A 15,815-nucleotide genomic window follows, 5' to 3' on the forward strand; every position below is an offset into this window, starting at 1 on the left:
AATAATGCAGTCTCCAGCAAGCTTGCTGGGTGGCAGGATCACAGATCCAAATATTTGGATTCAGACTACACAAAAATCAATGGGTTCATGATAGAGTTTTGTGTAGCACCTAGGAAGGAAGGTGTATGTGAAATCACGAACACCAGCATCGCCAGCAGAAGCAAAGAGATTACATGACAATCTGAAAACATTCATGGAGAAGGAAGTTATCACTTTGGTTCCTGCTACACAGGAAGGTACCGGCTTCTACTCCTAAATATTTTCGGTAGACATTCTGGAGGTTTTTGAACATTGCTAGACTTAAGAAGACTCAACCACTTTGTAGGACAAAACATTTCCTCATGGAGTCAGTCAAATGAAATAAATTCTAATTGCCATCAGGAAAAAAGTATTTTCTGACATCTGTACATATACAAGGTGCATATCTGCACATTCTTGTAGCACAACAACACAATTTCCTTAGGTTCTTCTGCTTGGAACAACATTTTCATTTTACATGTCTACCATTTGGCGTACCTTCATCTCCTAGGACATTCACCAGGGCAGTATTGATGGCGTTTCTCAGAGAACACGGAATTTAAGTATTAACTGGGACAAAAGTCTATTGATAACTTTGCAACAACTGAAATTCCTAGGAGTATGAATAGACACAAGAAGGGGCAATGCCTTCACACCAGAAGGCAGACTTCAGGAACTGCATCAGCTGACTTTCCAAGGTCAACAACAGCTGTCATCAATAAGAATTTGCCTCAGAATTCTAGGAATGTTTTCATCAACCATAAGTGTTCTGCCATCGGCTAGATGGCACACAAGAAATCTCCATCTATCGACCAAACAGACAAAGGGGCATTGGGAGTATGTCATGCTGACAGAAATTGTTCTCTGCCTATGCCAATATTGGAACTATCTAAAATCCCTGGCAGCCTTACACATAGCCGGCATAAACAATAGTTGGCAGGCTACTTGAGCCGGTATCAGATTCCTCCAGGAAAGTGGAGCCTAAACATGGAAGCAGGTGTTTCAGCAGGTGGCAAGAATGTTCAGGATACAGCAAATAGATATTATGTCAACAGGTAAAACGGACTACCAACAACAGCCAAGGTAACATAATTTTACTGGCGTCACAAGAATCCCAAGGTGTGGGGAATAGATGCGCTTACAAAACCATGGAGTTACAGTCTAAGTTATGTCTCTCATTCATTACACTTCCTAGCTCGTACTTCCGCACAGGCCTTGATAGCAGTGGCTTACTCATGCATGGGAAATGTGGCCTAGAACAGTCATGGCTTCAGCCTCAATGTCCAGATCTGCTACATGATGGGCCCATCTATCACCCAAAGCTCTTCCCTTGAAGACCTGGAAATTGAATGTTCATCTGAAATGGCTTATAGTCAAGGTTTTATTTTGGTGTAAATCTTGTCCACTAGAAGAATGGATGAACCATTCTTTAACATATACAGTGCCAAAGTAATAATGCGGACAAACCCGAATTTTACTAAAGTAGTGTTAACTTTCTATATAAACCAGTATATTGTGCTCCCAGCTTTCTGGATTGTATAATGTCCTGCACAGAGCTGGGATATACCTCAAAGTATATAGAAATCACAATCTACATAAACGAGGGGGTGCTCCCTACCATAATAGAACATAAAAAGGGATCAGAAAAAGAAGGGATTTGGAAGCACTCCTATCCACATTGAAAGGGAAATTCAATAATTACCACTAAATAGTTACGGGCAAAAAGCCTTTATTGATAAATGGAAAACATATCCATCTAGATGATGGTATACAACCTCATTGGTAAAAAAGTGAAATATTTAAAAAGAGATAGAATATGGTGAAAAGAAAATAGAGCAATGTGTATTAAAATTAGGGATAGTGGAGCCAGGTAATATGAAATTGTATGTCTCTAGGTGTCCATATCTGATAGTAGGACAGAATAGAACATATATAATAACCTGGTATAAGCGTCCCAAATGACTGTGGCAAATACCTAAGATTGCCTAGCTAAGGTATGTGTGAAGCGCTCTTGCCAAGGATATCCTAAAGTGTCAGCCCCATGCTAAATAATAATTAATGGGGATTGGCAAAACCACAGGTGAAAAAATATCACAGATCAGTATATGCCATAGGGTTGGTATCAGAAGTCCCTTATTAATAACATCATTGATATAGTATCATCAATGTGAGTATATTAACTGATATAACGTATGCCATGGATTCCCTAGCCAAATATACATCAAGCGCTTAGTGAATGCAAAACAGAAGACGCACAGTCAGTAGTATCAGAGCGCTAGCGGCACCACCGCTCGCTGGCTCCACTTCCGGGTATGACGTCAATGTTGACGTCAATTACCCATAACCTCAACGTACGTTTCACTTTAGAACAAGCTTTATCAAGAGGAGCCGATTGTAGCAGAAGACAGGTCTTTTATCACGGGGACATCCAATCAGATGTCTAGAAAATAACTGACATCTAAAGTAGCCAATGATTGTATCAACATGGAATAATCCTATTGTATCTATACGACGGCTCACGTTATCCAGTCTCAATTAAACAGTAATCTATTATTAAAACAACTATATTACTATCGTTAAGCTACAAATAGGATTGGTAAGTTCATATATGATATTATATCATAGAGGAAAATGAATTTCTTGGAGATATAAGAAAGTGATAAACTATACATTTATATTAATAAAAATTATTATAGGTCTCAATTGTATAGTGGCCAATTATTGGGAAAGATCCCAGAGTTCTTATTGGCTATAAAGATTGAAAAGTTAGTAAAAATGATAACCTGATGATGAATGAAAGTTAATTTAATATAAGAAGAATTGTGTATATCAATAAACAGATATATGGTCACCATGGATGTTGGATATAATATGTTAGCAATATAATATGTAAAGGATAAAGGTAAGTATCAAGGCATAAATAAATGAGGATCTTGATGTCAAAAGGATATTTATGTATAATAGACACACCGCATAAAACATTTATCATGAAGTCAGATTCATGGTGTATATGTATGATAGCCCATTATTAAGATAGATCTCAAAATATAACTGGCTCTTAAAAAGCGAATGGATTCATACGGATTAAGGTATAAGAATAAATGAAATTTAATCTCGTACCCGGAAATGCGCATACAGTAGTAAAAAAATAGGGGAGGGGACATGAATAGACAACTACTTCAGAGAGAAAGCAGATGGATTTTCCTTTTTGACTCCCTTATACCCTATGGTTTGAATGAATATACCAATTATGCATGCTTTCTAGGGTAACTAATATGACATTTAGGTTCCCCAGGCAACCATTATATCGACCTATAGAATTTTTTTTTTCCTTTCTCTCTCTCTCTCTCTTCTTTTTTTGAGAACCATATGTTTATATCCTCACAATGTCTTGTTTATACTTATATCCTCTTCGCTCTATTTTTCAATTTATAACCTCATATGTCCATTGAATGATTATAATATCCAATTCTACAAATCAAATATGGTACTATATCTTATCTGGTCAGTAAATGGCTGATGGGGTTTGCTTATTAGTTGACATCCTCTTAATGTTGTGATTTTCATGTACTGATATTGTAATATTTACCTCCATCCTTTACATATTATATTTATTATTTATATATTTTTTTACTACTGTATGCGCAATTTCCGGGTACGAGATTAAATTTCATTTATTCTTATACCTTAATCCGTATGAATCCATTCGCTTTTTAAGAGCCAGTTATATTTTGAGATCTATCTTAATAATGGGCTATCATACATATACACCATGAATCTGACTTCATGATAAATGTTTTATGTGGTGTGTCTATTATACATAAATATCCTTTTGACATCAAGATCCTCATTTATTTATGCCTTGATACTTACCTTTATCCTTTACATATTATATTGCTAACATATTATATCCAACATCCATGGTGACCATATATCTGTTTATTGATATACACAATTCTTCTTATATTAAATTAACTTTCATTCATCATCAGGTTATCATTTTTACTAACTTTTCAATCTTTATAGCCAATAAGAACTCTGGGATCTTTCCCAATAATTGGCCACTATACAATTGAGACCTATAATAATTTTTATTAATATAAATGTATAGTTTATCACTTTCTTATATCTCCAAGAAATTCATTTTCCTCTATGATATAATATCATATATGAACTTACCAATCCTATTTGTAGCTTAACGATAGTGATATAGTTGTTTTAATAATAGATTACTGTTTAATTGAGACTGGATAACGTGAGCCGTCGTATAGATACAATAGGATTATTCCATGTTGATACAATCATTGGCTACTTTAGATGTCAGTTATTTTCTAGACATCTGATTGGATGTCCCCGTGATAAAAGACCTGTCTTCTGCTACAATCGGCTCCTCTTGATAAAGCTTGTTCTAAAGTGAAACGTACGTTGAGGTTATGGGTAATTGACGTCAACATTGACGTCATACCCGGAAGTGGAGCCAGCGAGCGGTGGTGCCGCTAGCGCTCTGATACTACTGACTGTGCGTCTTCTGTTTTGCATTCACTAAGCGCTTGATGTATATTTGGCTAGGGAATCCATGGCATACGTTATATCAGTTAATATACTCACATTGATGATACTATATCAATGATGTTATTAATAAGGGACTTCTGATACCAACCCTATGGCATATACTGATCTGTGATATTTTTTCACCTGTGGTTTTGCCAATCCCCATTAATTATTATTTAGCATGGGGCTAACACTTTAGGATATCCTTGGCAAGAGCGCTTCACACATACCTTAGCTAGGCAATCTTAGGTATTTGCCACAGTCATTTGGGACGCTTATACCAGGTTATTATATATGTTCTATTCTGTCCTACTATCAGATATGGACACCTAGAGACATACAATTTCATATTACCTGGCTCCACTATCCCTAATTTTAATACACATTGCTCTATTTTCTTTTCACCATATTCTATCTGTTTTTAAATATTTCACTTTTTTACCAATGAGGTTGTATACCATCATCTAGATGGATATGTTTTCCATTTATCAATAAAGGCTTTTTGCCCGTAACTATTTAGTGGTAATTATTGAATTTCCCTTTCAATGTGGATAGGAGTGCTTCCAAATCCCTTCTTTTTCTGATCCCTTTTTATGCTCCCAGCTTTCTTCCAGAACCAACGGATGAAAGTGAAACAAGCCTGCACACACTAGACTTGGTAAGAGCAATACTGGTGTTTAAAGGTTGGAGAAATATAGGACAACAGATCATCTGTTTGTAATCCTGGAAGGTCCATGCCAAGGACAAAAACCATTGAGACATGCCATCTAGATGGATCTGACAAGTAATAACACAGACCTATGAGAGGATCAAACAAGAGGTGCGAAAAATAGTCAACAATGGCAGTGACAACATCGAGGGCACATAGAGCTCAGGCTTTAGCAAATGACTTATGGTAGCAGCAACAGACACAAAATTCAGAAGAAGGATCCTCCAAGCTTTTGAACAATAAATAATTTTTATATGCTGGATCTCTGTTGTGGAGACTGATTATTTATTTTAACCCACCCTAAGGTATTGGTTGGGTGCATCCCATCAGTAAGGGATGCCATGGAGTAGGAAAATGACTTATACGCAAATGATACTTGCTTAAAATTTATTTTCTTTGAAATACACCATGGCAGCCCTAATGTTCCCTCCCACGGTGTAGATGATTGTTCTTTTTCGGAGGCTGATTGTGCAGTTACTAAAAGACAAGATATGAATGGAGGAGTAACATTATATAACTTACAGGAGTGTCAGTCTTTTCCTGTCTCTTTCCTGTCACATTACAAGTGCAAAATAATGAATGCCAGTTTTAAATAATATGGGATGTCTACTTTCAGGAAATCTATTGATTCGGCGGCTGCAATGCAATTTAGACTTTGTAATAATTGTTTTATTTTTACATAAACATTGTGACGCTCTCAACCACCTGAGGTGTAAAAATCGGCAGGCTTCTAGCAGGGAAAGTGTTATAGGGTAGATTGATTCTGTATTTTAGTATTCTATTTAAAATTTCTGTCACTATGTCCAGGTTGGCGTATGTTTGTGATTTTTGCATATGCAATGATTATGTGATATTTTGGAATGAAAAAGTGCAATAATTTTTCAAATTTGTTAAAATAACATATAGGCCATTTTCAATTCGGCAACGTTAGTCTAGGATTAATGCGCCGCTAGTACTATTACCTTTAATATGGTAATTTTAACCTGTATTTTTGCTTACTGCCCGAGAGCTACAAGCAAAAATCAGCATTAAAATTACCGTACTAGCGGTAATAGTGCGCAGGCCACGTTATTCCTAGAAGAACGAGGCCAAATTGATTTGGCCCTGTAGTGTGAAAGCCATAGTTATAAATTACCATATACTGTATAATATAATACTCTGCGTATTCTCAAAATGTTAAACATCAAACCCATGGGAGAAACAGAAAAAATTTGAAGAGGGGCTGTCCGTGCATAGGAAGAAATTCTTTTGATCTGATATCTAAACATCCCTAACATACAAATACACAGACAGATACAGGCCATGGTTAATTTAGTTTTTCTGTTATTGGTGTTGCTTATTTTTTTAGTGGTTGATCCCCTTATCTTGGAGATTTGAGCCTACTTGGTAATTCTGACAAAGTTTTTCTTGATTACCAACCTCTCCAAATCATCTTTTACCCTTTTTATATTTTTATTTCATTCTACCTGTTACAAGTGTCTGATTTGGTAGAATTGTCTTGTACTTGCATATGGTTACCCTTGATGTTGGTTTCCCTGGCAGTGGTCAACAGAATGCTGATAAAGTCCTCCTAGTCTAGCAGTCATGATCGAAATATGAGCTATTCTTTGCTGCATTCCCATGCCACTGCTCCTTTCAGAGGCCACACTGATTCTGAAACTAGGCAGAAATGTTCATAGCAAACACAACTTTCTTCTGACCCTAATTGTAATTGAGTATTATATTCTTCATCCATTGGATCTAATAGCACTGCGGAGGGTGCCATTGTTTTTTTTATTGCAGCATCTCCTGTTCTATATCCATCACTGACCATGATACTACTTGTGACCAGTCTGAAGAATCAGCAGGTGTTTATGACTTTCCTGGCCTCTGATCTAATTCTCTTATAAGGCAAACTTTTTCCCATTATACCATGTATTCAACTAAAGTCCATTGTAGGTTTCAATGATATGACAGTTGAGGCAACAATTTTCAAATCCTACAGTTCCTGTGGGACTGACATGGCACTTTCTCTGTTACAGACAATCTAGATAGATTGGCTTGTGTGGCAAGAGACTTGTTCACTACTTCTGCCTTTTATCCCCTCTTAGTCTTTTCTTTTTGTATACTGGGTTCGGCCAGGGTCTTAAAGTTTTTTTCTGTTTTGGCATTCTTTTGCAACCTGTATGCATTTATTGATGTTTTGCCAGAGTGGCCTGTGTGTTCCCTGCCCCAGCTTTGAGGCCTTATTAATATCAATTTGTTTTTTGGTGTGCTGCTGATTTGCATGGGATGTAAAGTTTAATTATATGAGTGAAGGAATTGTGACAAGTAGGCAGGCATAGACTGAGGTTTAGCGAGCAGCACATGGTAGTGATGTCTGGTTCCCATGAAACAAATGTAAGAAGATTGCTAGACTCTCCTTTGAAACTAATGTCATCTTTATCAGTTGTCTCCTTTGGTTCACCAGTATAAGGCAGGGTTTTGTCTAATCTTAGAGGCTTATATTCTTCTCATTCATTACGCAATTCTTGAACTTGGATGCTTTCCAGAGCTGCTTGACCTTTTTTAGCAGCTTGAGTTTTTGTAGACCTCAAACCACAGGGGGTTGATCATTATGTATTATATAGTTTTGAAGCCCAATTGTATCATATTTTTTTTTCTTTTGTTGCTCATCAACTTTCTGCATCACCATGCATTTCACTCAAACTGTTGTCAGGGCTTTCTGATACAGGCTTCTACAGCCATACTTTTAATAATTTAATTTATTGGACTGTTTATAGAAATGTTTATTTTGTTATATAGCATTGATTTACCACATTACTGTTAAACTTGTATCCGTGCTAGTTTACCATATTCACATTTATCTCCTTAAAGATGAGTATATAACATATCTATACTGTACATACTCTGTATCTCACCTTAACCAGTATAAAGTGGCCCTGTATACAAAACAGTAGGTTGGGAACTCAGTTGTGTTAGAAATTATATTCTGCAAAGCAGGCCTTAGTGTATTGCATTCTCTCCATGATCCATTGATTCCTGGATGATCCTGGGCTTAGGTGCCACATTGTATAGCCTGCTCATGTCTACACAAGTGGTGTTCTCTGAGCCTGTTTTATAGACTGGATCCTCAGAGCTGTTCCTAAGGGGCTGTACTTTGCCAAATTATGATACCGCTTTGATGGTTCCCATGCCTGTTTGAGCAAATGACACTATGATGTGGATCATCTGAAGGCAAGGCATTGACGCAAGAAATAAATGAGTATGGGCTAGTCTGAGGTGTGATCTGATGGCTACAGAAGCAAGGGAGACATTGTGGCACCTAATGCAAACCAGCATCAGAGAAGTACTTAATATCTCTCTAAATTTATGAGGACAAGCAAATATGGTTCTTAAATGTTTTACCAGTAATTTTTGACAGGCTACCTGTTGACATTTTGTATTTTAATAACAAAATCAGCGATTTTTTTTTGCTGCCTTGTGTTAAAATTAAAAAGCTGAAATAAATTTATTCTGGTACTGTATCCAGTAGTTGCAACTAAATATATTACATTAAATAGATTACACTTTGTGTTACAATTTAAGCATTTTATAAAAGGATATCGTTTGAGTTGTCCCCACCATCCTTTTTTGCCATGTTATTCACCTAAACTAAGACAATTAAATCTGTCAGTTGCCTAATATCAGGTATGATAGACGGGGGGGGGGGGATATGCACAGTGTTTTTCCACTGGTATCATTGCTATTTGTTTTTGTCCATAGCAATCTGGCAGTTTCAAGTTTCCTTTGCTTATAGGATTTTTTATTCTATATTTCTTTATAGAAAGAAACCTAATTTCCATATACTCTAATTAACTTTAATTGTTTAATTATTTTCTATTTCTGCTACCATTTTTTCACACTAATGTTTTTTATCTTCCCTAATACAGAACCAAGCCTATGAAATAATTCTTACCCTAGGACAGGCTTTTGAGGTTGCTTATCAACTGGCAATACAGGCCCAGAAATCCCGTCACCCTGAAGCAGTGGTCTCTCGACCATCAAAACCTGTCCCTAAGCCACGTGGCAGTATAAGGCGGCAGCATGTAAGTACTGGACATTCTTTTTATTCACTTCCATGCAAATGGTTATGCATGAAGAGGTCTCTTGTATGAGAAACACATTTTTACTAAGACTACTCTCAATGCTGTTTTTTTGCATTTTGTATGTCCAGATATGTGATTAGTTTAGATCAGTGATGGGCAAACTACGGTCCGCGGGCCAGATCCGGCCCACTTAGAGGTTCTATCCGGCCCGCCAATATTTTAAAAAATTTCATTAAAATATGCATAAAATTATTAGGGCCGACCGTGTGTGTCAGAACCTTCATTTTTATGCCTTCCCAGCTATTTCCTCCATTACACTTCATCCTCCTTCCTAAAAGGACACTTCGTATGTCAATCACTGAAACACCTGCCCGCCTCCTAATGGCTGAAAGTCATGTGAGAAGAGATGGGCTGGGCCATATACTAAGGCGGAATTCGATTGGCTGCTGTGTTGTCAGTTAGTGGCTCACCAGAAAGACGAATCTGCAACAGCCTGCTGAAATAAGTTCTGTGTCTGTACGATCGCTGCACTTATAGAGGTAACACTGCTATATAACACCCTCCCGTCCCATTCAAAAAATTTGTATTATATATTTCGATATTTGAGTTTTTTAATAAATTATATTGGCCCGCCTAAAGTTTTTCTTTTTTATTTGGCCCGCTCCTGAAAAGGTTTGCCCATCACTGGTTTAGATTATGGTCAAGTTTGAAGAAAACTGTAATACATTTCATTATAAAAACATTTGCAAAATATGTTCTTTTGCTCACACCACAATCATGAGCATTTGCACACAGGGTCAGAAAGTATGATTTGGTATTTGAATATGCACTGATCACTTTTTATGCAAACAGATTCAAAGTCTTTAACATGAACAGAAGTAAAGTTATAGTTGCCCACACTCCTGCAATGTCTGGGAGACTCACGATTTTTTTGGGAGGTGTCCCGGATTCCTGGGAGACCAGGGCAACCTCCGGAATCCTGCCCGCTTTGTCGGTGAAGTGGGTTGGGGCGGGTCTAATCGCGTTATCCTGGTCCCACTCCTGCTATAATAGGCCACAATTACTATTGTATAGCAGGGGACAGGGCCTAATGGCGCAATTATGGTGGCTATGCCCCCAAGACTTAGCCAACTTTTGAGGACCCCCCCTGAGGGGTGATCTCCAAAGTTGGCAAGTATTTGTAAAGTTAAAGATTCAAATTTTTCAAATGTAGACGGCCCTTTCTGAATAAAATGTATTAACCCACATTTGACCATGTTAGAGAATTTAGCTATCGCATATTTTATCGAGAAACTTGTTAAAGTTTTAAAAACCAGAAAAGGAAAAAAAGAAGCAATTTGTACCTGCTGTTCAGCACATGCCCCTACTTTTTTGCAATATATCCTAGGAGCCTCATTTGTGTTATAACTGCAGTTCAGCCATCACAGGTCCTAGTTTTAGCATATAGTATTTAAACTTTGGAATTCCCGCCAGGGTATCCTAGTCTAGCAATTACAGGTCTTTGTTTTAGCAAATGCAGTTCCATGACTTTCCTGTCATCCTTATCGGATTAAAATGTGCTATATAGTTTTGAAATATACCAGTTAAAAGAAAGATATTTATGACTTTATTTAAAATAATCATGTGTTAGCCCTTTTCTCAGAAATGTATAGATTACTTTATTTTTGAATGTTTCATGGAATGTTCTTCACATCTTCAAGCTAAGACTACCTAATAATTATAAACCTTCATATGATAGAAGCAGTTTTTTTTTTTATTTTATTTTTAAGACAAAAATATTTTATTTTTTTATATCTAAAGTAGACAGGCATTATAAAATAATGTTCATTGTCCGTGTGAAAGTGATCTAATGATTGTCAGTCATGCAGTGCCTAATGTAAATGAATTTCCGCATCAGATGGAATCCTTAGAATGTGAGCAGCCTGTAGCCACTCATGGAACTGTGTCATGGACTATGGATCCCAAGCAGTAGACTGGAGCTTGCATCAGAAGTGAGTGTTATACTATAAAAAATTTCTGAGTTTGTTGTAGTAGGACATAAACCACTAATGACTGCACATTTAATATTATATGTACAGTACTGTGCAAACGTTTTAGGCAGGTGTGGAAAAAATACTGCAAAGTAAGAATGCTTTTAAAAATAGAAGTGTTAATAGTTTATTTTTATCAATTAACAAAATGCAGAGTGAATGAACAGAAGAGCAATTTGAAATAAATCTGTATTTGGTGTGAATACCCTTTGTCTTCAAAACAGCATCAATTCTTCTAGGTACACATGCACAAAAGTTTTACTAGAAGTGATATTGTAGGATTATATTCAGGTGTATGATTTACCAATCGTACCAAATATATGATAATGATCATCATTTTCATATGTAGGTTGAAACAGTCATTAACTGAAACAGAAACAGTTGTGTAGGTGGCTTCAAACTGGGTGAGGAACAGCCATACTCTGCTACAAATGAAAAGTTGTGGAAGAAAGTTTCATGTCACAGGTCATATACCATGGTAAGACTAAGGACAGCAACAAACACTAGGTAGTTAATTCACTATGCATTTTGTTAATTGATAAAATAAATTAAGACTTCTCTTTTTGAAAGCATTCTTACTTTGCAGCATTTTTCCCATACCTGCCTTTTGCACAGTATTGTGTGTATGTGTATGTGTGTGTATATAGGGTGAGGGCAGCACGGGAAAGCACTGTGCTTTTTTTTATCTTTGTAAACCCCACTAGCATATAGCTAGTGGGGTTAACAAAAATTGAAAAAATTAATTCCTAGCCATGGCTACTTTTATTTAATTACCAGGCCTGCAGTGATCTCTGACAGCTAATTATAGATCATCGTGACATAGTAGCAAACATATAATATGCCCTGCATATGTTACCTGTCTTCACTAATTGCAGCTGATAGTATTGTACATGCTGTGATCTCCGATATACCTGATTCACTGCAGACATAGAAAGAAAACACTATGGGGCATATTCAATTCCCATCCCGATCCGCGTTACCGTGGAAAATGCGCACTACTGCCGGTAATACGGTACCACAATAACGCAGATTTTCGTACGCTGTGGGCTGCGAATGGAAATCCACGTTATTGCGGTACCGCGGATTAGGTTCGCGGCACGATCCCGCGAATCGGGATCGGAATTGAATATGCCCCTATCAGTTTCTTTTATTGCTGTCTAGCAGAAGGTCCAGCGAGAGACCACTCTAATATTTAAATGTCTATATATTTTATATTTGCTGCATAAATATTAAAGCTGCCAATGACTGAAACTTCTCTCAGCCAACATTAAAGCATCTGATACACTTTTGTTGATGTGCATGTTGTAATTGCCTAATGGCTGTCAGAGATCATGGTGGGCTGATGAGAGTTCCAGCATGTGGCAGCATAAAGGAGATTTGAAGGCTGTCCAGAGAAAATTAGGCAGGATTAACATATCTGGGTGGGTCAGTGAATATTTATTACCTACCCAGTTAATTAATAATCAAAATGGCACCCAAAGAAAGATGAAAAACCCACAATATACATTTTCTTATTATTGTGCATAATTAATGAAATCGGGTATGTCAAATCATCCTTAACAATAAAGATATTCATTGTAAGAAGATAGCTTCACAGCTTGCCTAATGAGGCAATCATCTAGCCCAGGCTGCAGTTGGTAAGGGACTGGACAGGATTAGAATGCTTTTGGCTGGTTGAGCTGCATCAACACTTAAGTAATACAAGTACAGCACCATTTAATAATAATTATTACTTTCAAGTTGCTTGTTCAGCATTTTAAGCACTTTCTCCCTTTGCTGCATTGTGCGTCTACAGGAGGGTAGTTTCCAAAGCCTACCTACAGGATGAGTTTTCAAAATAGTCTTGCTGTTTGTCATTTCTCCTGTATTGGCATATAGAGGAATACTGTATTGACAAGTAAAGAGAGTTGATTTCTTCACCTCTTATAACACTGCGCAAGGCTGCTGTAAAATAGTAAAATTGTTACTTTCTCTTCACCCGATGTCTGTTTTGGGATCTTGTCACTGGACAGACATTTGGTGTTGAGAAAGAAAAGTGCCTCTTCTGTTGCAACATTATCCCAGCAGAGATCAGAGGTGAGGTGGAGAAAGGAGTGAGCAGCTTTAATTTACCTCACTATAGCAGGTGGTGCAGCGATTGTGATTGTCATTGCAGCCTCACAGTCCTGGGCCCATGGGCTTGGTTCTGACCAGAGCACAATCTGTGTGCAGATAATTTGTTTTCACTTTGTTTGTGTAGGGTTCTGCCCACACTCCAAAAGAGGAAAATATGCAGGTAGGTTATTGATTTTGTGATAAAAAAATTGGACTGTTATCAGGGCTGGGACTGATGTGAATGATTATACAGTCTCTATAAAACGCTACATACTGTATTGGCACTATGGAAGAGATAATTATATAGTGTTATTTTATTCCTCGATGCTGTAATGTAATTAACTAAAGAAAAATGGTGATGCAGACTTCTGTTCTTTAATTGTGGAGGCTTTGCAATCTACTCCTCCGCAGTTATGAAATAGAGCTCTGTAAAGAGAAAAGAGGAAGGAGATGGAGGCTTACCTTTTGTGTTTTATTATAGCTCTTTTGCACACTGTATAAAGCTCGTAATACATGTGGTCTGTAGCTTGTAGTGTTTATAGCTGGAACAGTTTAGTTCTCAAAGTTTTAAGAAATGAAAAAAATCTGCCTATAGCCCATAATGTACATAGCTCTCATAATTAAAGTGGTAAAGTACACTGTAGTTGGTATTCCATTTAACAGCTGGATAGCGTATAAAGCTCTCAAATGTTTATGGCTTGAAATAAGAGGTAAATAAAAATAAGTTAAAGTAGTAATAATGAAAGGAATTAATTATAAATATTAAACACAAATAAAAAGTAATTAGAAATATAAATAAATACAATACAAAATGCAATAGAAAAATAAAGTTAAAATAAATAAAAGTAAAATAAGCCTGAAAATAAATAATGTGTGTGTACATAGAGCTAGATATAGCCTTGAACCCTCAAGGCATGGACTCCTCAAGATCTCTGAAGGTGTCCTGTGGTAATTGGGTTCCAAGATGTTAGCAGCAGATCCTTTAAGTCCTATAAGTTGTGAGTACCTCTATGGCTCCAACTTGTTTTTACAGCGCATCCCACAGATGCTTGTTCTGATTGAGTTCTGGGAAATTTGGAGTCCAACTCAACACCTTGAACTCTGTCATGTTCCTCAATCCATTCCTGAACAGTTTTTTTTCAGTGTGGCAGGGCGTATTATACTGCTGAAAGAGTCAATTGCCATTAGGGAATACTGTTGCCATGAAGGGGTGTGCTTGGTCTTCAACAATGTTTTATGTAGGTGGTACGTGCCAAAGTAACATCCACATGAATGCCAAGACCAAAGGTTTCCCAGCAGAACATTGCCCAGAGCATTACACTGCCTACGCCGGCTTGCCTTCTTTTCACAGTGCATCCTGGTGCCATCTCTTCCCCAGGTAAACGACGCACACACGCCAGACTGTCCACATGATGTAAAGGAAAATGTGATTCCTCAGACCAGACAACTTTCTTCCATTGCTCCATAATCCAGTTCTGACACTCACATTCTCATTGTAGGCGCTTTCGGCGGTGGACAATGATCAGCATGGGCACTCTGACCGGTCTACAGCTATGCAGCCCCATATGCAGCAAGCTGTGATGGACTGTGTATTCTGACAACTTTCTATCATAGACAGCATGAACTTTTTCAGCAATGTATGCCACAGTAGTAGTTCTATGGTATTGGACCAGGCGGGCTAGCCTTCAATCTCCATGCACATCAATGAGCATAGGGCACCCATGACCTTGTCTTTAGTTCACCCATTGTCCTTCCTTGGCCCACTTTTGGTAGGTACTAACCACTGCACCCAACGAGATGTGCCTTTTTGGAGTTGCTCTGACCCAGTCATCTAGCCATCACAATTTGGCATTGTCCAAGTCGCTCAGATCCTTATGCTTGCTCATATTTCCTGCTTCCAACACATCAACTTCAAGAGCTGACTGTTCAGTTGTTGCCTAATATGTTGTGGCTGATCGGTGTACATAAAAAGTGTTTATTAATCGTATTGGAATTTCTCTTTCAGGGTTATGCCCTGATTTTCATAGTTTGAGTATAGTGCAATTTCTCTTTAGCCTCTTGATTGTCGTCCATGGATGTTCTGGATGTTGTCCTCTTGGCCCATTCTTTATAAAGCAATTATTTCATCACTTGATGTACAGGGAAAACCCTATTTTTTCCTAACCGGCTCTTTATAAAGAGAGCTACAAGTTGCTGTAGAATTTCACGTTTCACTCATTCCCGCAGATGGATAGATATATATATAAATAGATAGATTTGAGAAGATCTTCCACATTATCCAAATAACCAAGGTGTTTCTTGAAGAATGTGTCACGGGCACTAGGAGTCTTTACCCAGGGATCACCA

General features: G+C 37.5%; 1 protein-coding gene across 7 annotated transcripts in view; it reads left to right on the forward strand.

Annotated features, from left to right (window-relative positions):
- Positions 1-15,815, forward strand: part of ANKS1A (ankyrin repeat and sterile alpha motif domain containing 1A) — a 139,942-nt gene that overhangs the window by 102,655 nt on the left and 21,472 nt on the right. For all 7 annotated transcript variants that reach the window (XM_075195748.1, XM_075195753.1, XM_075195749.1 and 4 more), the window contains 2 exons: positions 9,190-9,345; positions 11,243-11,336. In XM_075195748.1, coding sequence (XP_075051849.1) covers positions 9,190-9,345; positions 11,243-11,317 — 231 coding nt within the window. In that variant the 3' untranslated portion in view covers positions 11,318-11,336. The remainder of the gene's footprint in view (positions 1-9,189; positions 9,346-11,242; positions 11,337-15,815) is intronic.

This window comes from Mixophyes fleayi, chromosome 2 (assembly GCF_038048845.1).
Source record: "Mixophyes fleayi isolate aMixFle1 chromosome 2, aMixFle1.hap1, whole genome shotgun sequence".
NCBI classification, from domain to species: Eukaryota; Metazoa; Chordata; class Amphibia; order Anura; family Limnodynastidae; genus Mixophyes; species Mixophyes fleayi.